The sequence below is a fragment of the Aptenodytes patagonicus genome, chromosome 12 (assembly GCF_965638725.1).
Source record: "Aptenodytes patagonicus chromosome 12, bAptPat1.pri.cur, whole genome shotgun sequence".
In the NCBI taxonomy this organism is placed as follows: domain Eukaryota; kingdom Metazoa; phylum Chordata; class Aves; order Sphenisciformes; family Spheniscidae; genus Aptenodytes; species Aptenodytes patagonicus.
The window spans coordinates 4384295-4407377 of record NC_134960.1 but is presented as its reverse complement, the minus strand read 5'-3'; the positions used below and the strand labels follow the sequence as shown (position 1 = coordinate 4407377).

General features: G+C 47.9%; 1 protein-coding gene across 3 annotated transcripts; it reads right to left on the bottom strand.

Moving 5' to 3' along the window:
* Positions 1–628: 628 nt before the first annotated feature.
* On the bottom strand, positions 629–22852 carry SLC25A48 (solute carrier family 25 member 48). Of its 3 annotated transcripts, XM_076349850.1 has the most exons (8): positions 22751–22852; positions 20697–20740; positions 17097–17168; positions 16252–16504; positions 14741–14989; positions 13382–13515; positions 10186–10315; positions 9516–9602 (listed from the first exon to the last, which is right to left on the bottom strand). In XM_076349850.1, the coding sequence occupies exons 1-7, from the start codon at positions 22794–22796 to the stop codon at positions 10193–10195; spliced, it is 921 nt and encodes a 306-aa protein (XP_076205965.1). In that variant the 5' UTR covers positions 22797–22852; the 3' UTR covers positions 9516–9602; positions 10186–10192. The 3 variants fall into 3 exon arrangements, with proteins under 3 accessions (XP_076205966.1, XP_076205967.1, XP_076205965.1); XM_076349851.1 differs by lacking the exons at positions 9516–9602; positions 10186–10315 and adding an exon at positions 629–722; XM_076349852.1 differs by lacking the exon at positions 10186–10315 and having other exon boundaries at positions 8884–9602.
* Positions 22853–23083: the final 231 nt, after the last annotated feature.

Sequence of the window (23083 nt, the reverse complement as noted above, 5' to 3'; positions counted from 1 at the left end):
ATCTATGAAAGCATTTTTTTTTCAGATGTGGGTTTTGTCTCCTGTGCTTATTGAAATTATGGTTCCATGAAAGTGAAGAGACAATAATGTTCAGCATTGCCAAAGTTCCTGAGAAAACAAACTGCCAGGCTCCAGACTGGCTTCCCCCTGGATTCAAAGCAGGACCTTTCTCAAAGAAAGTTGGTAATGCTGCAGGGGTCTGTTGAGCAGAAAGACAAACGGATGGAGTTGTGGAGCGGTGGCTGGAGAAGTTGTCACGCTGAATTACAGCTGCCGCGTCCAGAGAGCGATCGCATAGTCCTTGACTGAGATCCCACCTTTGCCAAGTGCAAGTGCACCAGTGCACAGATAAGGATGGGGCCCTCAGAGTGCGAACACTGACTGCAGTGTTGCATCCCACCCGTTCCTTTTTAAGCAGAAAGGAGTGGATGCAAAAATAGTTCTAGGTGACCAAAACGGTATTAACTTGGAAATTCTCTCAGATGGAGTCTCCAAATCAGGTTGAATGTCTGCTAGAGCTTTCTGTGGCCACAGAGGTTCTCTTTTTTCAGCAAAGCAAGTGGTAGCCCTTCAGATTTCTTTTAGCTCCCCGGTGTTGATTTTTAAGCTTCCCTCCTATTATGTCTTAAATCCTGTTATGCCTCAAAGATCTTCTCCAAAAGCTTGAGCCTTCCGCTGGTCAGTCTGGCTGAAGGATGAGAGCAACCTCTCTGGAAATTGTCCTGGAAAGAGAAAACACCAGGTTGCAATTTGCTGTTTTTTTCTCTGGCATTTGCCTACCGGCAAGGAATTCATCTGGCCAAGTGCGGCTCCACTGCCTGCCCGCATGCGAAGGGGAGTGGAGGTGGATCTGCCTGCTGCTCCTGCCCCTGCCTCGCTGCTGGCCCACCGAGCACCAGCTCCAGGCTGGGGTAGATGTTCCCTGCCTTTTCTTTGAAGTTCGTCCTTAGGTGATTTAGTGTGGGAAGTGTACATCCCATTAGGAAGCTGCAGCTTTCACGCAGGCCCCAGGGAATACCTAGAAAAAGCCAGAGACCCTCCCTTGGCAAGTTAAAGCTGGCAGCAGGTTACGTTATGATCAACAGACGCACAAAAGTATATCGCGGGGAGGGATGGCATTCATGAGCCAGGCAGTGGCATCTTTCAAGGCACTGGGCTGTTAGAGAAGGGCTAAAATCATTGATTTGTGATTGAGAGCCTGTGATTCCCTGGAAAGCAGTAGAGACTTCCGTGTCTGGTAGGTCTCCCTTGAGGAAACAGCTTTTTGCTCAAGCAAAGCAATGGGCGTGCTGCGCTCTGTTTCTTCAGCTCTCTGTTCTAGCCCCACAGCAAGAGCTAGAACAATTAGTTCGAAGCATAAATCCCTGAAGGAAATAAATTATGTGCAACATTTGTGGGACACTTGGTTTCTCAGATGGTTGAAAAAATGATTTTACATGGTTTTAAAGGAAAGAATTCACAAGCATCTTTGATTTAGCCAAGGTTGTGCAAGGAATATGGTAACAAGCCATGGAGGGAGAGGGGCAAGGGGCTCTTTGTGACAGCCAGGAGTTTCTACTGCTTCTTGGTTTTAAGGAAAATGTGTTCATTAGAAATCCCATTTTGCCCAGTAGCTGCTACACTCTTTCTTTGCAAGGATTTTACAAAATCTGATATACTTAGCAGGGTCTCTAGGGCCTCTTCACCTAAGGAATGATGTCTCAATGCAGCAGCCATGCTCTGTAAGTTAAAGTGATTGGTGGCATAAATTATATGCAAGATATGTAATTAGGACCTTTCCATACATGAAATGTAATTATGTTCACTGGACAGTGAGCAGATCAGATACCTTCTTCCCAGGCCTATAGCCCAAAAGGACAAGATCTGTATTTTTGTTACTACTTGAAAATCAGAATGGAAGGGCTTCCAGACCTGCTCCTGAGCTGCTCCCCGAGCCTGCAGTTCCTCCTCGCAGTCTCTATCTGCCAGCAGTGCCAGCACTATCTCTACATCTTTTCATTTCTGTTTGATAGCTTTGTGAGATCCGTCTCATGCTGTTGTTGCTCCAGGGCAAATAGGTCACCAAAGAAGCTGTATTCAATTTACAGTGAATCAGAAATCACCAGAAGTCAAACTGGCAGAGAAAGAACTTCCCATGTATTGGTTAGAGCAGCAGTGGATTGGGCACAGAAGCAAGTGGCACCAGTTACGGCTTCTCTTTGGAGAATTTAGGCTCTATTTCGGCATTTAGAGGCTGATCCAAAGACCGTGGAAATTAATATTTGCTGCCATCCCAGCAAAAAGACCAGCTTTTTTATATAATCTTTAAACAGTTTTGATATTTTAAAAGTTTTCATTTTGATGACCAGCTGTGGCAACGTATTTTCACAAATATATTGTCATTTGTGTGTTAAATATGATCAGCAGTTTATTTTCTGTCCTCACGTCTAGGTATCTGATCTCTCCCTGTTCCTCTCCCTTAATCTCTCTTTCAGCAACACAGGCCAAAATGTAGAGAGGAAATAGAGGTTTTTCAACATCACTCAAAAAAAATGAAACAAATTCATAATAAATTCAGTAGCCAAATTGCAGTAGGTAGGAGGGTGACTGTGTGAGTCCACTTCACTCTGAGGTCGCAAACCCACAAGCCTCAAAAGGCCGCTTGTCAAAGTGGGGAGCCACCAATGCTAAGTCTGGTCTTTCTGAAGCTTTTTCTTCCCTTTTAAGCTTTCTGGCTGGAAAAATGAGAAACAAAAGGAACTGAAACCCAAGATTTTTAATAAAGGTCACCAAGCTCAAAGGTAGTAGGTGCATTAGCCCATAGAAACATTCCCTACATTGCCATTGGGAAACCTGCAAGGGGAAACTCGCTGTGGTCAGCCTGGGGCAGGACCGTGCATTAGCAGATCGTATATCCCCATACTTCATATCACTTCCCTACATAAGGATGCAGTGACGAGCAGAGTAAGGAAGAGGGCAGAGAGCTCCTTCAGCCAAGGGTACTGCCAACACTAAGGCAGCACATCAGCTGGGTGTGTCTGGTTCAAGATCACAACGTTAAAGTAACAGGATTGTAAGATTTCAGCCCAGAACAGGTATTTGGAAAAGGTGAACACACAAAACTCTCCCAATACATTTCTGTGGTCTCTTACAGGCAGTTCCCTCTGGCTTTTTTGGAAATGCTCATCTAATGGTCTGTACATTTTTGATTATGTACATTATCTCTTTTAATGCACCTATTTTGATGAGAGGTCGATTGACTGAAAATGTCGCACAAACGTCCGATTTCCAAATAATTATTTTAGCCTGGTCAGCATGAACCTCCAGATCTGAGTTCTCATAAGAGAATTTGCATCCCACTGTAGTGTTTCCAAGAAACTGTGTACAGTTTGGGTTTTTTTCATGTAGAAAAAAGATTCCCTGTAGAAGAAAAATACCAAGATAACATACCAGCTCATTTTACATTTGCTGTGTACACTGATCAAGATGTAAGAGCTTGCAAAGACCACAAGTGAAAAGATGCTATTGATAGTTTCATTTTCCAGAGATAAGGTGGCTTGGAGTATTTTTTTTTCCTTTCTTTTAGATAAAGATGACATATGCTAGTGTAGAAATAAAGGAAAATAGGGTCATTCTAATTCCTCCACGAAAGGGTAAACCATAGCATAATAATAGCAAGATTGCCTATGACAGAAAGGTGTAAAATCCAGATGAACTCCGGGAACATTTCACATTTCAGCTTGAAGAGGGCAGTGGCACCTCCTGATAGCCATATGCTCTGCCCTGTCCTAGCAGATGGACCATGGGACGTCCTCAGGACTCACGTTAGCTTCTGTAGGTAATGGAGCCCCCATTACTCTCAGAAGAGTTTTAATTAATTTGAAACCATTTAAACTAACTAATCAACACTAGTGATGCTCAGGAGCTGTGAGATGGGGGAGCACACCTGAAAGGGACCTTCAGAGCTGCGAGTCATCCTTGTTTCATGCAATAGTACAGTCACCAGAGCTTTCCTGGGTTTTCTAGCAGGGGAACCAAGCTTTCCATGCTGCAATGATACTTAGCAAGACCTGAGGCATCTAAAAAGAAAAAGCCCTGACAGCAACATGCCAGCCATGCTGGGTGTTGCACATATTGCAAGTGCATCTCAACCAACAGCCTCCAGAAGCAAGCAGAGGAAAACAGGAATTGCCAACAAAGGTCACCAGTTCTCTTGTATTTTAAGGTTTTCCTGATGTCATTGCTCTTCACTTCAGCATCTGCTTTTATAGGCCTGACTGCTTTCACACCAGGAAAGAGAAACATTGCAGAGGTCTCAGATCATAAGTCCACTCACCCTTCCTTGCTTGTCCCACTAGGAGATGGCTCTGGGTGCTGGATTTCCCTCTCAGCGCAGCATGCAGAGGAAGGTTGAACATGCAGGACAGACAGACAGCGCAAGACATTCACTCCGTGGCTGCGTTAGGGCCCTCCACCAGCCAGACCTGCATTGCAGCTTGCTTTTCATGCTGGAAGCATTGAAAAACCACCTGCAGACTGCTTGACTGAAACACAGCAATCACAATTTAATAATGAAATAAGCACGGATATTGGTTCACACCTAGTTGCATGAGTAAGAATAGGCTGGCCATCTTCCAAGAGTGGGCAGGATTTTCTATACTATGTGTAAAGTAGGCTACATTAGTGCAAAAATGTTTTGAAACATGGGGGAGTAGACCATGAGCCAGTCCAATCCATGAAGATGAGCTATGTTAGTCCTGGTGCTTTTACAGCAGGCGAGGCTGTGTAGGTGCCAGTCTTGAAGCACCAGGTGTTGGCAGCCGGGCAGTCTCAGCTTGTGCTTCCCCAGTTGCAAGGTTCTTGTTTCTCCAAATGTTTCTCCTTGTGACCCAAGGTTATCTGTTGCTTTCTCCATCACTCAGGAGGACCTTTGTATTCTTTTCAGAGTTTTGGTGTTCTACAGTCCAGTAGCCTTAGTATTTCACCTATACTAAGAAAGGATTTCTTGATGTGTCCAGCATTTTATATCTTACAGTGAAACCTCATAGGGGACCTCTGAGACCCCCTTAATACTCTCCTTCTACTGCATGGATGGCTCTTAACAGGTTGGTTGTTCCACTATAGTGTCTGCTTCTGGAGCTGTCGCAGGACCTACAGTTTAGGAAAACTGCTTTGAAAATCAGTGTAGCTACTTAAATTTCCCCTCACTGCATGGCTTAATTCCCTTTGGAGCCTATCTCTGGAAGGATACTTTCCATACTACTTATCTAAGTTGGCGGTGATCAGTCTATGTATCCCTATAGGAGCATATATAGGCAGAAGATGGCTTTAGCGAAAGGAAGCTGTTCTTGTGCAGTTTATATTCAATTTAGCAACTTGAACAACTTCTCACTTCTTTCCTTGGATCTCACCATTTCTTCTGACTCTACACTTTACCTTTTTCTTCACGGGTACAAGATAGGCATTGGCCTTCTCGGCTTACATGAGTGCAATGTCTAGGAGAGAAATCTCCACTGTAACAACCTCTACGACAGAACAAGGAACTGCAGATAAACCAAGGAGGTATAATATATCTTAATGCCTGCAAAGACGTCACCTACTCCTCTGCCTCAGAGTACAACAGAGAAAGAAAAACCGAGATGGGGACTGTGATCTCACCTGGCCCGGAGCCATCACAGGCAGGCCTTCAGCAGGCACTAAAACCGCTGGGGGTGAGCTCCTGCATGGGATGTCAGCAGCACCCTGCCTGGGAGAAGGACTCAAGGACGTTATAGGTGCCCAGCAGCAGCGGGGATGCAGAAACAGGGAGGTAAGGTGGCCCCCTCCTTGCCCCCTGGCCAGAGGGCAGCCTCAGCCTGCTCCCACCTCACGCCCTGTGGGCACCACGAGGCTTCTGTCAGCACCAGAGACCTTCCTCCTGGTCAGGGCTGTTGTCCAGAAAAATAGCTTTTCACTGGGAAATTGGTTCCTGTTTGGTTTTGTTTTTTTTTTTTTTTTTTAAATGGGGAAATAAGCTGCTGTTACTTTTTTTTCCTTCCGTAGCACTACATAGTGCATAAACTGGGAAAAACAGCTACCCAGCCAGCATCTCATTAAGTAATATGGGGTGTTGTACGAGCTGGAACACCACTAGCGACATGAAAGTTGGGCAATTACAGACTCATTTGAGGCATGACAGGTCTGAGTATGCTTTCATATTCCAGGCAAGAAAAGCATAGAAGTAGGTATCCCTGGTCCTTCTGGTCTCCATTCTCATTTTTGACCAATTTCAGGATTTACTGCATTTATCTTAGAAATGTGGGACTCTGTGAGCATCTGTGAACAAGCTATCAAGCAGATGGCTTCTCCCGCTCCAGCGTGCATGGTGCTGGGGAACGTGCCACCGACGGTAGGTCACTACAGCCACAGCACTGACAGAGGAGCAGGTCCGTATCCTGAATTACATTGACACAGGGGATTTTTCTTTTGTGTAATTCAGGGACAAAACCACCAACATAATGCAATCGGTGCCCCATACAAGGGATTTGAATCAGCTGTATGTATGGCTGCTTGCCTGCCAGGCAAGGCACTGTTTTAAACTCCCATCAGCAGGTGCCTGAAAAGGATTCCTTAGAGATCCTAATTTCTATCAATGGATAATGATACTGATATTATCTCTAAAAATTAATGCATTTGATATATCATAAAGAAAATCATTCACAAGACGCAGACCTGTCAAGTCTCTGTGTGCATAAATTGTAATTGCCATCCCTCATCTTCGAGACATGGGGCTGACCCCCTGCGGTGTCACCCAACCCCACCACTAGACCTCTTTCCTCAGTGACACAGCCATGCACTCACCACTTGAAAAGCAAGACTAAATTATTTATCAGTCTCCGTGTGCAGGGATCCGCTGTGATCGATCACAGCGATGGGTATAACTGTACCACAAAGTGCTGTGCCTCAAAAGCCACTTGTCCCAACCCTTCTGTGCCTGACCCAGTGTCAGCCCGACCTCCTGCACGGTGGCCAGGGCTGCTGTCACCCTCAAAACCCTCATGCTCCAGCCTGGCATTGCTTTGCCTCACTCATGGTTTCTCTATGAATGCTAACGGGGTGATATACTGATTAACCAGTGCGTCCAGGGCTTGCCTTCCGTGCTGCTGGGCTAGGGAAGCCATTGGCAGGGCAGGGTCACCCCAAAATCACCTGCACGCTGCCCAGTGTGGGGCTGCCCTGTTGGGAAGGGAGCGTGTGCTGGTCTGGCAGCAAACCTGGACTCGGGGTTGAATGGAACAAGACAGAAAGAGATTGCCTGGCAGCTCCAGCGAGCGGCACACGGCTGTGCCCTGCCACAGACGAGGATGCCATCATGTGGCCAAAGCTTTTTATTCACTTCCCACTTGCTTTTCATGTTTTTATATTAAAAGCTTTCTGCCCTCTGCTCCCTTTCTACACCGGGTAGTCCACAGCTCTCCCTGACAGCTCCTTCTGGCAGGTGTGTGTTCCACGAGAGTTTTGTCCAAGTAAATCCTGGGCATCCGTCTCAAAACTGGTTTAATTGTATGAAGAATATCAGGAAAAATCACCGTGCAATTCCAACGTGGGCCTCAGGGCTTTATGCCCAGGGAGGCACTGAACAGACCAAACCTGGGCACCGTGAGGGCAGGATCATTCAGATACACAGCTTGTTGCAAACCTCATCAGTTTAATTAATTCAAGGTCCATTTTACATAATGCAGGCAGATAAGCAACACCATTTATTTGCACTGAAAAATCAGTCTCCCCAAGTATTATCCCTGGAGACATATGATATCATGCATCTAAAGAACATGTTTTACGTTTATGCATTAAAACAGGTAACATGGAAAGGATGAATCCTTAAATGCAGCCAGCAACAAATACTTGTGTGAAGGCTCATCAATTTTATCCATATTGTTTATCAAAAACAGTTCGCTGTGTTCTTGCCAAGCTCAAAGGCACTGTGAGCCTCCCCTCCTGCAAGTCCTGAGATGAAGCAACACCAGCTGTTTCTCCCACTTTTTAAGGCCAGTTTTGGGGGAAGCCACACTGCTGTTTTTAATTTGGGCCGCAGTGAAGAGGAGCCCAAGGTTGGGGACCCCATTTCTGAGTACTGCTCCAGGCCCGAGGTTTTAGGCACTTTCTGCTGAGGTCTTCAAGTCTTGTCGCCAATTCCTCCATTCATCCAGGGAAGGGGATGTAGGAGTTTCTCTTTCCTTCTCCTCCTTTTAGGGAAGAAAGCTGGACGGCTGCTCCAGGTTGTCTTCAGAAACCTTTACTGAGGGCATCTGCTAAAACTGCCATTGCTGGGCTTTTTCCCCAGAGCTCTTCTTCTCCAGAGGAAGATGGGGGGGAACCATACATTTCCCAGAGGACAGTGTTGTCCCAGACTGTTCCCCCATGCCGCATGTCCCTGTGCATGCGAGGCTGTTACCCTCAGCCTCTCCTGCCAGTGCCACCAGAGTCCTCTTGTCCCAGCAGAGCTGGTTCTTCTTGGGTTTTGGCATCAGAAGCTCCATGCTTAGAAAATAAAGCATGGAGATATTTAACAGCATAAACAGAAATAATCATGATGTAAAAGATCTTGGAATAATTGAAAGGCTGAGGTAGACCAAAGAGAGACCTGGGTCTGCCCCAGTTGTCTCAGTGGGGTTGCAGCAAAGAGCTGGAGGTCAGAAGCTGGCCCATGTATTTTAGAGAATAGTTTGGGATAAACTCTGCATCCCTTAAAGAGACTTCCTTTGGTGATCGTCTCTCAAGGCTGCAAAGTGATGTCTGCAGGATTTGGCAGTTGGCAAGCTGGACTGTCGTGTCAGGGAGATCAGAAGGTGTAATGAGATACCTCTAGCAGGTCGCTGGAGGCCTACGCAAGGCGAGTTAGGTAAATTAAGAGGCAGCCATCTATATGAAGTGCAGACTTGTTTTATTGTTTTCTGAAGAAAAAGAGCAGCTTAGTCTCTGAATTTAACATCCTCCTGTTTCCCAATTTAATTTATACCTTGGATAACAGACTGAAGTTGTTGAAGCCCTTCACATTTTTTCATGATAACGTGTTAAATTGTGGCAAACTGGAGAGTTCTGTGGTGTAAAACGCGAGTATCCGTTCATACGGGTGGAGTCATCCATTGCTTTGATGCTGAAAGCATGCTAGGATTTGGTGGGAATCCAGACTTTCCTACACAAAAAGCACCTGCGCACCCACCACACCTCCTCCTTTCCTTGTTCACAAGAAAGTCGAGCATTATACGCAGTGTTGTACAAAAGACGCTCCCTTGGCTGATGTCGGGTGGGCTGGGTTTGGGTGTCTCACTTGTGTGGGTAAGGGAAGTAAATTGTTCTCTCAGCTCAATGGGAAAATGTCATCGGTGATAAAGCCCAACACTACCATGGGAATTATTAAGGTGCTTTTAGACAACAGAGTAAAAGATAAGAAAATGGTCTTTGGATTTGATTGAGCTGGTGCAGGTTTTGGAGTCCTCCAGGGACTAAGCCCGTGGCAGAAGAGAAAGCAGATGCTGTGGGTGCAGGATGGGAGTCTTCGGTCAGAGCAGCTGAGCCTTCACCAACACCACATGCTGATTTGGCTCAGGAAAGTAGGAGACTTTCAGGTCTTCTTGGCAACGCTTTTGAAATAAGAAAGAAGGAGGTTTATGAAGTACTGCAGAAAACAGCAAAGACTGCTAAGAATAATCTTGAGCATTTAACTGCTAAAAAAGTTTCTTTAACCAGATATTTTTAATGCTGCTCCTTTATGCAACCCTAGGTTTATGAGGGAAAGAGTAAAACTGTGAGTTGACAGTCAAGACACTTTGAAAGGGCTTATTTCAGGTCTTTGTGGATGGATCAAGGGAGAAAAGGATACTGTGCAGGGACTCTAGTGAGAATGGTGTTTCAAAATTTATAAAATGTTAGAGAATATTCTCCTTTCAAATTTTCTTTTCTGATTCATACTAATAAAAACAATCACAACAATCAGAACAGATTGCAATGAAATTCCAGGAGATCTGGAATGAAACCAAAATCCATCGGCACATCTATTGTCTGCTCCAAATCCCACAGACCCAAATTTGAAAAGTGTTTGACTATTCAGATGTAGGTAGCCATGTAAGCTATCTGACTTTCAGAGATCTATACAATTGCAACTCCATTTGATTCAAAGATTAATTCTCTAATTTTAATAAAGCTAGAGGGTCTTTATGCGCTGACCTGGAAGTTAAGGATTGGTCTCAGTTTGGTCTCTTTTCATTGCTTTGAGGGAAAGTTCATAGCCAAGAAACGTGGCTGAACTCATTGGGAATCCTCGCACTGCATTGACCGTGATGCCCCTAAAAAAGACCTGTTGGGGATGGAGAAAGGTTAGAGCATAGGAATATACTGGCTATTTTAAGAAGAAGAAGAAAGCATTGAACAAAGTCATGGTGGGATTCTGAAGAACCAAATCTTGGTTTGCTCAGGAGATACGCTCTCACTGCTGGTCTTTGCTGAAGTCTGGAGAATGGAAATGCAATGGCAAAAGTCACTGGATTGGTACCATTGTGTTCCATGCTCCCTATGGACCCCACTCTCTATCTGCCAGCAAGAGCTACAAGAGGTAAAGGGTAAAAAATGGCCTCATGCCACTGGTGTAGAGCAGAAAGCAAGAAATCTAAAATGTCTTCCAGTGTTGGTCTACCTAGCTACTGGTCCTTCTTCCCTTTGCATACATCAGCGTGCGAGGATCATGCAAACCCCAGGGTACAACAAGAAGGCTGTTGCTTTCGTGCAGCAAATGCTCTGACTCCTGGGGCTGGGTCTATGGGTGCAGAAGACGTCTGGGAAGTGGAGAGGGAGCAGTGTGGCTGTGAGCCAGCCCGGCCGATACGGGCACTGTGCCACACGGACTATTTTGCAGGTTTCACCTTTGAGCATAGAAACAATTTCTCAATCAGCAGAAAACGAGGCTTACTCTGTACCTTGCTGAGAACTAGCTCTTGCCACCGGCTTTGGAAAAAAGTATTCGATAGAAGCTGATATTCTCACATGTCGGTTCCTAAGGCCAAGCTTTGGTGCTCATACATATCCCAGAGTTTTCTTTCATTAAGATAATAAATATGAATTTATACAGCCAGACTTCCCCATTCTACTCAATATATTTTTTTTTAAAAGATGGTGGCACTTACAAGAGTGAAAGACGCTGCGGCTTTTAAGTGCTTGAACAGTAAAGTGCTTTTTGGAAAGTGGAGAAGGGGCCCTTGTTGCTCCTGGCATTGGCTTGTCTCCCTTCGAAACCCCCCCTCACCACAGGCATTGCTGCCTGGTATGTGCAAGGGTGTGCACAAACCACTCACTCTGGGGTGAGCCTGCTTGCAAAATGATGATTGCAGGGAGTATCTCTGCTGGCCTGTTTCTCACGCAATCACTCCGTTAACCACCCAGGCTAATCACTGTGGTCACTAATCTAAACACCAGAAGTTCAGAATAGACACGAAAAGTAACATCAGCAAAGCAAACTCCCTTCCAGGCTTTACAAAGGCAAAGCTCCCACAGCTATTCTGAAAGCGCGGAGGATCTTGGCTGCAAGAACCAGAAGCCCATAGATTTAAGTGTCTAACCAGCATTTTCCCTGAAATACTGAGGTCTGCTAAACATGACTATATCTTGTATCCAATAAATCCAGTGCATAGTGCTGACTTGTACGAGACAGAATCAAAACATCTTCACATTGTTTAGAATAGAGTTTGCAACATGAAATTGCAATATTGGGATATTTAGGATATTACTTGATTTATTGGGGTGTTTTATTTTGCTAGGAAACATAGAATTTTCTGGGAGGAAATTCAAATTTTTGCAGTGTCCGTAAAGTAACACGAGAGACCCAAGTTAAATAATAATGAAGATTTATGAAGAAAAGCCCAGAGGCATACTTTTTTTCTCATCAGAATGAACACACCTGACTACGGAGAAAGAAGAGGGCTATATTTACATTTTTTTGTGTACACCAGGCAATTATTTTCAGCACTGTGAATGCAGTTCCTTTGTCCCAGAATGAAAACATCCAGAGCTGGGTTTGCCGTTTATCAGTTCTGTGTCCCCCAACACATAAAAAGGTTTTCCTTACGAGAGAAGGATCTAGTCTTATCATCAGCTGTTACTTAACCCTATTGCTGGCTTTGGTCCGGGTGTCAGGTATGATAGAAAAACTGCAAGCAGCTCAGACCTCAAACAGAAAAACCCTAAGTGCCTGAATTAGTTGTTAATATTCAGGCAGGACAAGGAGGGTAGGGGGTGAGGATGAGGACGGAGAGAGAAGGGAAGACACATGGAAATTCCCTTTTCAGCCACCCTGTGTTTTACTGTGAAACTGCATGCCAAACTGAACGTGCAGGGCAGGTGGTCTGCATAGAGCCCAGGGCACCCTGACCCTCTTCTGACCCTCCGAGCATGGTCTTTAGCATCTCTCCAGGTGCCTGTGCTTCATATGGCTGTGACTTTCTTCACTCAATGGCAAAAAATGAACCAGACTGCAGGCTCCTGTGACGGCTGGCATAACACAGTGGCATGTTGGCAAATATTTAAATCATGCTAACTTGTGATTTTGCAGGTTATTTTTCTTTTTGTAACTTGTTACTTTTCCCTCAGAATGTGAAAATTAACACTTTGGAGCTAAGAGCCCACATGATGTTTTGATGACAACTTAAATACAGATTTATTTCAATATCAGAAGACGTAACCATGCATTGGCAATGCAATAAAGCTGCAAACCCTGGTTCTCTGCCATTCACATTTAACTGAGGCAAAGTTTGCAGGTAGAACAAACAACTTTTATTACACTAATAAACAAAGTCAGAAAAAAGGGATAAGTTTTTTTGGCATGCATTCTTCACATTTGAAGCAGAAGCAATTCTGATTTAAGAGCATTCTCAATCTACTCTGCCTTGGTGCAAATTGAGGGTGGGCAGCATCAGTTCCACCAAAGCATTGCCCAAGGCAACCAAACGCACCCGGGGTGCCAACCCGGTCCCACTGGAATCAGTTCCCATTGACTTCGGTGTCCGTGAGAAATATTTGACTTCTGCATTTTGTAGAAGCAATCACAGGGGCAAGATTTTCTACCTCTGATTTATGATGTCAAATCATATTCACAATTAAATGCACTGACATGAAGTGTTATTTTAAGTCAGTTACACCAGCCGGCTGTGACCCCCAGCCATTCATTTTTTCATTGCTGTAAGGCACATTATTACTCTCACTATTATGATTTAGAAAGAATCTGCACTATAATTACCTGCTGTCATTATTATAATTTAGCAGTAACTCGCTTTAGCTGTCTCTCAACCCTGCAGATAGGTTTGTAACAGCCATTGTATTTCCCAATTGAAAATTAAATGCCTCATACCCAGATTTTACTTCAAATACCACTTACTTTTAAGCCCTCGTTCTGGTAGCTCTGCAAGATACAGTCAAGGGTCCCTTTGTACTTGTTTAAATAAACTCCATCTGCCTGAAGTCGACTTTTCACAACATCCATTGGAGTAGCAGTCCCCCAGGAAATGGCTCCTAGAAAAATGCAGAAGTATTTGAACAATTTCTTCTCTATATTTCCTTGGTCGCAGGTCAGTGAACTCAGAAATTCACCTCTCATCTACCACGTCATATTCATGGGATTTTCATTTCAGGGCATTCACCCTGCTCAGGTACAGGAACGGTATTTCTGGGAGTAAAATTCCCTGTTTCTGAAAGAAGCATTGAGATTTTGGGGGTTACGCTGGTAATCAAATGCAGGCAGGAGGTGTTCCCCCAGGTGCAAATACATCTTCTGCCGTGCTTCTGGTGGAGCATGGACGTGTTGTGGAAAGAGCCCGAGCTGCGGGGAGCTGCCGCTTTCAGAAAAACTGGAGTCCTCAGATAATACTGTTGAAAAGCGAAGTTTGAGCTGAGAATGCAAATAAGAGGCTGGTCCATCTCATGCAACCAGGATTAGGCTCCATGCAGCTGAGATACATCGTTATTCCAATAAAGAAACCCTCTATCTGCACTGATCAGCCTGCAGCTGAGTGGGACGTTTTGCCTCTCTAAATAGGTCAGCACGTGACCGCAACACGTGGCCCAGTTGGACAGACGAGTTTGGACCTACGTGAGTGTTGGGGCATACTAGAGCAGCTTTCCAGATGGGCCAGGGCTCTGTTTATTTGCAGGAGAAACAGAGAGGGCATTTTGTAATTATTACCTGAGCTAAGGATTGACTTGCGTTTAGGGGCCTGCAATTTAGAAATGGCCGAGAAATGGGGAGTGGGTGTAGGGGTGACCTTACACATGTAAGCGTGGTAGGGGGACGCACATGCCAGTCTTACTGGCAGGTGTACACAGGAAAAAAAGATGATCAGTAACAGTCAGCTCTGCTTCTGCTCCGTGCAGGTAGGGTGCACACCCTCCTGGTGGGCAGCCAACAGGTTGAAGTCCTCTTCTGGAGGCACTTTGGCTGCCGTGTATCACTGGCAATGTGATACGCAGGCTGCTGCGAGACGTCCAGGGAGATGAAGGCGCTGGCTGTTTTCCTTCTCGCTGACATTGACCCTGATGAAGATCTGATAACACAACTCCCATAAAGTTTGTCAAGTCATAAAGCGCAGCCGTGGTGCCAGGGGACCTGGCCCTGGGGGAGGAAGGTCGTTCAGCCCCATGTCCTCTCGTGGTGACCAGGAGGATGTGGCAGCCCCTGAGCCACCGCTGGGAACCTTCCTGTCCTTGTTTTGCCAGTGTTGTGGGAAAAAAAGGTGCTTACCTGCTACACCCCCTGCCAGCCAGATGGAGGAGGGATTAGGGGAAATGCATCCATCAGGGGTAATCCATCCACAGAAAAACGTGTAAGGGGTGAAATAGAGGCAGTACCCAGGAACATCCCTCAGAAGCATTGCTCCCGCGCCTCGGTATATTCCTGCTATCCCCTCTTTCTGTAGGACTGTCCTAAAACAGTGAATTGGGCCTCGGTACACAGGAAATCCAGGAACGGTGGGCTTTAGTTTAATGTTTGCTGCAAAAAAAGATACAACTGTTACAGTAGCTATATTGGTACAGAACTCCTCTCAAAAGCCTACCGCCACTGAACAGACAGCAATCACTGCCATCCATTTTCTTTTGCTGGGATCAATATGTAGTGTGGGAAATAAAGTTTTAAGAAAGGGGACTTAGGTCCATTTTTAAAAGATGTTTAGACACTTCAGGACAGATTTTTCTTAGCTGCATTGCATGCTTCCCAATAGGTATGTGCCCAGTGAGATTTCCAAATGAGTTTAAGGCTACGTGCCCAATTTTCATGGATTTTAACCACATCTGGTGCCAAGCTTCATCTTTGAAAGCCTTGGCATCTTCAGAGTCTGGCCCTTCTGATACAGAGGACCAAGCTGCTTTTGGAAAGGGCATTAGGTTGCTAAGCTGCATGGAGGCTTTTAAAAATTGATATAATATTATTTCATCAAACCAATACAAAAATGTCAATTTTTCACAGTTAAGCACCGCAACTGTAATCATGAGAATGGTGTTTGTGAAACTGCTGAAATCCAAGCTGTTCAGCTCTGAAGCTGCGCCGTCTCTTCGTGCATGTGCTCCGGCTGTGCATGTGCTCCGATAGGGTTTGCTCCGCGCTGGCAGCCTGCGATGAAATTCAGCTGCTGCCTCGAGCAGAAGCAGCTCCTTCTGCCTGCAGCTTCTGGAGAGGTTACAGCTGCCCGCTGCCATCCTGCCAGTGTCCCCTCCCGATCCGTCTTGCCTGCGCCTGGGTTACCTGCAACCCTGCCCCGAATAAGCCAGCCGTTTTCAAATGTACATGTGAAATTTTTGCTTTTGAACAGAGGAGGGTGGAATAACAGAGAGGGGTTTATGGGCAAATATATGTGGGGCTGAGAGTGTGCAGCAGGAGATGGAGAGCTGGCATTACCGCTGGCAGCTGGTGGGATCTCCAGGGGACCCGACAGCCCAGGGACTTGCTGTTCCTGCCCCACAGCCGTGTGGGGGAGGCGGCTCCAGTGGCTCCAGGTCCTGAGACCTGCCCCTGTGTTTGTTATAGATCCCAATCAGCTGGGAACGCCAGCAGAGATCTGATCAATGTCACTGATAAAAACCCTCCTCTTGAGCTGAGCAGGATGGGGTCCATCCTGAGGCAGAAGGAAGCATTTTTAGCTTAATTGCAGCAGCACAAGGCAGCAGAGAGCCAGGCCTTGAAGCAAAGTTGTCCTAAAGCTCTCGGTAAACACTGAGAACTGGCAGAGAAAGGAAAAAGAAACTCTTGCTTCCTACCTTTGATGTATGGCTGCATTTGCATCTGTAGCCTTATCTTTACCAGGTCCACAGGAGTGCCGATGCCCACGGAGACGAACCCTGCCACCATGCTGGCCAAAGCCACGTCGGCAAGTGCTGGCGTTTGAGATGGATCTCCGTGGCGGAGCTGGCTGAGGAGCCGTTGTGTGTTGCTGAAGACGCCAAACACCACGGAGCTGTAGACAGCGATGCTGGCCAGCGGGAAGGACATGCCTTTGAAGAAGCCGGCCACCTATCCAGGGAAGGGAGCAGGAGTTAAGAGAGCGAACAGGACTGAGCAGAGTAAACCCCAACTTGTCTATCAGGCCAGAAATGCAAATCCAAGTACCAGATGTCTCCTGGAACCAACCATTTGCACATGCTGAGCAAATGAAAATTAGTTCATACTGCTAAAGACTTGTAAACATTGTGCAGAATACAGGATATGCTGAAAGCACAGGAACCCATATAAAAGTCCCTCTTATGGCCAGCTTCTGTCCTGGCATCACCAAAGTCAGCAAAATACCTGCGGTAGAGCTTTGCCAGCAGGTACAGGCAAAAGAGCCACTGTGGATGTAACACCCTGACCCATGCGGAGACATGGGCAATGTCATTTATCACTCCCTGCCAGGCATGTCTCTTTTCCCTATAGGAATAACCAAGAGAGTTACCTTAGCGTTAGCAAGAGAAGGCTGTAGGAATTTGCAGTCTCAGTTGCACCAACTTTATTGGTCTTCATATAACTGCTGGTGTCAACTGTGATTTTGTATGATTGCTTTATGTATTTAGCTGTTTATCTATTTGCATTTCCTACCAGCACATTTTAAGTAAGATAAAGTACTTACAGACTCATTTCTGTACACAGTGAGAACACAGTTGAGTGTATTTCCATATCCTTGTCCAGCTTGCAAACGAGTCTGCAAAAGACATTCATGAAATGCGATTAAAATCCAGCCCAGTGAAAGCTCATACTACATAAACAATGTGTACTTTGCTTTGAGAGCAAATCTTTCCTTAGCTCAAAGAAAACAGAGCAATAAAATAAGATATATATGCATCCACCCCCCCCCCTTGAACTTTGCCAGAAGCAGGGCTGAACAGGACCTCAATGGTCTGAAGCTTTCTGCGACATCTGGAATCGATGACTGTCAAATTGCTCTCGAGACCAGACCAGCTACCCCAGCCGGGCACAGCGCTTGCAGCAGACTGCTGGTGTGCAGTGCTGTCATTGGCAAGGTCCTGATTTATGTGCAGATTGGAGAGTGATGTATTCTCCTCTGTTTGGGGACTCTCAGTGGAGGTTGGCATGCGTTGCTTAAGGATGGAGAAGAGAGCTCCCCTGGGAGGCTTCCGGGGCCCTTCTGATACAAGGTGGATTTTAAGACATAGAAATACTATCATAGAATACATCACAGAAATTCTCCATGCTTCACTCAAAAATACATTTTTACATCATTTCCAACAAAGACATTTTGTTTCTGGAAAGCAATGGTTATACCCCTTCCAAAAGATGCCTACAACAGCTGTAAGAAATGGCGTGTAAATCACGACAAAGCCTGTATGCTTCAACATGCTTTCCCCTTCACACATAAATATATATACACAAACACATGCACACACATATTTAGATCATCTTTCATTCAAGCTGCTCACAAGTTTGCAATAACAAAATACCAACAAGTGATGCATTTTTTTGGGCTTAGAGGTGTGTGAGGAAATGGAAACCCTATTTGGTTCACAGGACTTGGGGCTTCAGCAGTTAATCTTGGCTGAGGCCAGAGCTCATTTTTTATAGGAAGACACTCACACGTGCTCTGTCGGGGATGTTTTTAGGGAATGAAGACAGCATTTCTGATTGTATCCATCAGCATTGCTGCTAGCAGGAATGGCAAAATGAAGCCTGGAGGGACAGTGCCAACCCGTGCTGGAGGCAAGTGCCCGGTCCCCTCCAATGGCTCAGCCCTGACTTACACCAGGGTGAAGCAGGAACTTTATTTGGGAATTTAAAGCCCAAAGGAGTGAGTGTCCTCCGGAGTTCGTGCCTGGGGTGAGCTTTTGGACAGCAAACGGCAGGTTGAATGACACAATGATTTGGCCCAAAGCCCTGCCCAGGGCCCTGCAAGAGGCTGGCCGGTAGGGTGCTGCTGTGGGACCCGTCCGGGGAGCGAGAAGGACCGAAACCCGGGCTCACCCCTCACCCCGGGGCTGCTCTGTGCAGCCGTCTGCCCGCACCGAGCACCGCTCTGCGCCTGGCCAGAGGCCACGAAGAAGGTGGCAGCGAAAGCAGAATATTTACTGAGCCCTTATAAACAAGCTGGTACGTGACGATGCCAGCTACGGCTCATGCAGCACACATTGTGCAACGCAGGCAGGCCCGGGCCAGGGGTGCAGATCTGTGCACACTGTGGCTCATGTGGGGGGTAATGGGGCCAGGGGGGATCGGCGGGGAGGCTGGCTGCACCCCGAGCAGCCCGGGACAGGGCAACCGTGGTGCACAGACCTGCATTCCTTCCTGGCTTCATCTGCACGCTTAGCCCAGACATTTCCATTTTGCCCCCATGGGCTTGTTTTTTTTTCTTTTACACAGTAACCAGGTATTTAGAGGTTCAAGTTAATGCATTTTTTGAGTAACTGAGGGCAACTGAGCGTCCTCACAAGCTGCTCCTTGCACATATGCCCCTTAGCTAAGCTGTTAACACCCAGCGCTGAAATCCCTGCTGGCATCTCTGTCAAAGTCAGCTGATAGCAGTATGGATGTCCCTCAGAAAACTTCTCCTTTCTGTTACATTTTAATTAGACAGGGCCCTTGGGTGACACCCAGAAACTGAAGAAAGTTCTGGGGAAATGAATGCAATATGGAGGATGAAAAGTGAGTAAATGTAAAACTATTTAGAGTTTTGCAAAGCTGCGGAAAAACAGCTGCTTGGGTTTGATGGAAGCCGCGACGCTGGGAAGGGGCCAGCTGAAGGAGGAGGCCTGCTTGATGGGAACCATGGTGCAGATACCACATACCCCATCCAATCTTTCGTTCAGTCTTGTCCTCTCCTCCAGGTGGGGAAGGAACCCCAGTCCCCTGGAGGCTGCAAATGCTGCTGAGCTGCCCCTTTGCTGGCTTAGTGCCATATAAAAACTCTCCTTTCCACTTCCCTTCCCCTAAATTTGGAAAGATAACAAGTCTGCCTACTTGGTATTCCCAGGCCATGTCCAAAGCCAAGGGCAACGGAGGGGTCAGCCTGACAGTTGTCTTTATAAGCACTGAAGGATGGGCTCGCTCTTTCTTGGCATCCAGAAACTTGATGCTTCCCAGCAGGATCAGTTGTTGCCAAACTCCCCCAAACCTGGCAACGACGCCCTGATGGCCAGCCTGAGATGGAGATCGCCTTGGCAACCCTTGGGCAGAGCCTGCCTGCGCTGCCCATTCCCTGGCCTTGCCCATCGCTGGGATGGTGCGGGCAGCCTTGCGGCTCCTCCTGCGTGGGGTCTGCACCCATCCTCACACAGCGTTGCTCCAAGGGCTGGTATCACCTTAGCAGCTCAGAAAGGATAGGGCTTGCAGGCCGTCTCCCAACCCTAGGAGAGCCAGCTGTGTGCGAGGGGATGGCTGTGATGGCTGGGGAAAGGATGTGCCATGCTGGAGCCTGCCTCCTCCCCATCTCCCTCCAAGGGTCTCTAAGGTGCAAACAGGACCACTGGCTCTTGGGTCTGCTGCATCTAACAGCCCCGCCTGGTGCCAGCAACGAGGCTTAAACCAGATCAGAGCACGTGGGCAGAACAGTTGAAGCAGTGAAAGCTGGCCAGAGATGCCTATCACGCTGTGCAAAAGGAGAGAGGAACAGGATCTTCCTCTATATCTCTGCATCAGTAGGGATGGTCAACTTGGTTGGGTCAGGCTGTATTGGTGTGTGCATGGGCTTGTCTGCATCATGCTAGCGAATATCTTCTTACATGTCTAAACCCTTCCCTCTGAGGAATAATTGTCTTGCGGGAATAGTAAATATTGCATCTCATAGCCCTGGGATAACAATTTCAGCACTCTGCCCTTCCAGCGTTGCCAACACTAGGAGAACACATAAAAATGTGCCTGCCATAAAACAAATACAGTTCCCCCGTTGCCCTTTGAATACTCGTCTGTGGCAAAGTTCAATAAAACATTGGCAGAACTGTTCAGTAAACCACACATTAAGTGAGGCCAGGTTTAATTATCAGCATTAATCCTCACTGGAGGAATTCGCACCTATCAGCCGGTTCTTTTAGTTTCTCATTCGAAATGAGCATTGGAGAGGAAGAAAGGCTAAAGTCTACGAAAATATTTCTACCCAGGCTAAATTCCTCGTTGGAGTGATGGGGGAAGTGAAGGTCTTTAGAAGGGTCATCTAGAAAGAGGCCACCTCCCCGTCGGTGGAGTTTTGGGTGGTGACGTGAGAGCACGGTTCAAAGTGGTTTACCTTGATCGTGTCCAGGGGGTGGCCCACAACCACGCTGGCAGCTCCTGGGGATAAAAGCAAAGTGTTACGCAAAACATTGAAGAAGCTTTTGTGACAGGACAGGAAGCGATGGGTTTATAGGGGAGGAGGAGAGATTTCCATAGGAACAGCCGTACTGGGCCAAGCCAGAGCAAAGCCCAGCGCAGTGCCCTGTCTCTGACAACAGGCAAAAGCTGGGCAGAAACACTTGTGCATCTTCCCCCAAATATTCTCCTGGACTCCATCAACTTTACATCTCAAAGGCACCCAAGTGAGAGGAGGAGGTGTTGTATTTGTATGAGCTGTCCATGAACAACCCCCCCTGCACTCTTGCAAGCTCATGCAAACTTTTAGCCTCAAAATGGTGAGATTCAGGTTAGACACGAGGAAATGCTTTCTCCTGGCTCAGATAGAGAGCTGCACTACCGCTGACTGCTGATGGGGACTGTGAACCCCCAGCCTTTGCCGTTTTAAGAGCAGTTTATAGAGATACCTGTCAGGGATGATTCAGATAAAGAGGATCCTGCTCTGTATCGATCTCTACAGTCCCATCCAGCCTCATTCCCCATGGTTCTCTGGGAGAAACTGGCCCATTCCGCCTTACCATCCTGCCCACCTACACACACTGCTCACTGCCAGGAGCCCCCGTGGCAGGGCAGAGCACAGCTTGGTTTCCCCCTTCTCTGGGAGGACGGAGCAACCCATGTAGTGTGGCCAGGATATGGTTTTGTGTGCTTGTTGCAAGCAACACCGGCAGTTTTTAGGGTGTTTGTGGAGGTGGTGGGTAATTTGTGCTGCTTTCCCATCTGCAAGTCTCCATGCAAACCAGTGTCCCCAAGTGCTTTACAGACTACATGAAATTACTCACTTGTAGTGGATTAGGACTGAAAAGAGCATCATGTCGTTGGTCAACACATTATGACTTTACTCGGAAATGTATTATAAAATGTCCCCTTTCCTCCTGAACCTTAACCTGAGACCACCAGTAGTCCAGTGCTGTGCATGAAAACTGGCCGCTGCCACCGACACTGAGCGCTGGTGGTTGTCACCCCCCAGACGTCCTGTGCCACTCCTGGGGGTGTGTGGCAATAGCACAGGGCCAGCGGGGCAGAGGGAGCGACTGCGTGCTGCACAGCCTCCGCAGGCTGCAAAGATCCAAAAATCAGCTGCTCGCGTAACCTTTTGGCAGAGGTTCCGGTTTTTTTAGAGTCAGCTAACCTATTAACCTCGTCCGGCCGGTCAGGATCCATGAGCCGTCTCACACCCATATCCTGAGCCTGGCGTGGGCGGTAGCCTGGGCAGAGCTCTGGTCTGGGGTGGCCGGTGCTGCGATTGCCCCTCTGCCCGGCCGCTCCTGCAGCCCATCCCGGGAGCGTGCAGCTTAGCCGTGCACTTTATCAGCTGTTAAACCCAGTGGGAACTTTCAGTTCTGTAAGACATACTACATTCCTGGTGCCTTTACAGATCCTCGCGTTTCCTTTTCTTTCTGGTGTCTATTTTCCCGGTGTTTGCAATCAGCGTTTTCAGCAGACCGGATCAATACCCCCTCCGTGCCAGCATCGCCGCCCTGGCCATCAGACTGTTTGCCCTGTCGGGATCGCGGGGTCAAAGCCAGGCGGTGCCTCTCCCCGGGGGTGTGTGCGGCTGGGGGACCCCGGGTTGGCTGCCGCGAGCCCCGGCAGCTCCCCTCCGAGCCCGGCGGTGCTTCCAGCCTTGAGAGCAAGAAAGGGAGAGCCGGCGGGGGCCGGGGGCCTGCGGGGTGGCTCTGGCAGCCGCCCCCCACCTCCCTGGGCGCAAAGCAACATCACACGTACTGACACTTAAATTTGAAGTATCCCGCCCGCGGAAATTGGATTAAACTGTACTTCTGAGCCAAAGCAAAGCAAACCGCGCCTCCGCTGGTATGAGCACGCCGGTCGGAGGCACAGACCGTAGGTTACACGAAGGATTTGATTCCCACGCACGCTCCTGTCCCCCCTCGCTGCCTCCCCGTTCCCCCCCCCCCCCCCGCCCCCCGAGCCCACGGCACCACTTACCGCCCACCCAGCCCGCCGCGAAGTCCTGCAGCTGGAAGCTGCCCATGCTGCGCCGCCGAGCCCGTCCCGCCGGCGGGGCAGGGGGTCCCGCCGGGCGGGGGGGGTCCCACCGGGCGGGGGGGGTCCCCACCGGGCGGCGGTCCCCTCCGGGCGCGGGGTCCCGCCGGGCAGGGGGTCCCGCCGGGCAGCGGTCCCCTCCGGGCGCGGGGTCCCGCCGGGCAGGGGGTCCCGCCGGGCAAGGGGGTCCCCACCGGGCCGCGCTCCCCGCGGCAGCCCCGCCGCCCGCCGCACGGTGTCTCCCAGCCGGAGTGACATCACGCACCGGGGCTTAAA

Bases quoted from the DNA above. Each gene is read 5' to 3' on its own strand.
- SLC25A48 (XM_076349850.1), bottom strand. From the start codon at position 22,796: ATGGGCAGCTTCCAGCTGCAGGACTTCGCGGCGGGCTGGGTGGGCG. The intron at 20,741-22,750 runs GTAAGTGGTGCC...TTTTATCCCCAG, and splicing joins CGCGGCGGGCTGGGTGGGCG to GAGCTGCCAGCGTGGTTGTG. The intron at 14,990-16,251 runs GTAGGAAGCAAG...CTTTTTTTGCAG, and splicing joins AATGCAGCCATACATCAAAG to CAAACATTAAACTAAAGCCC.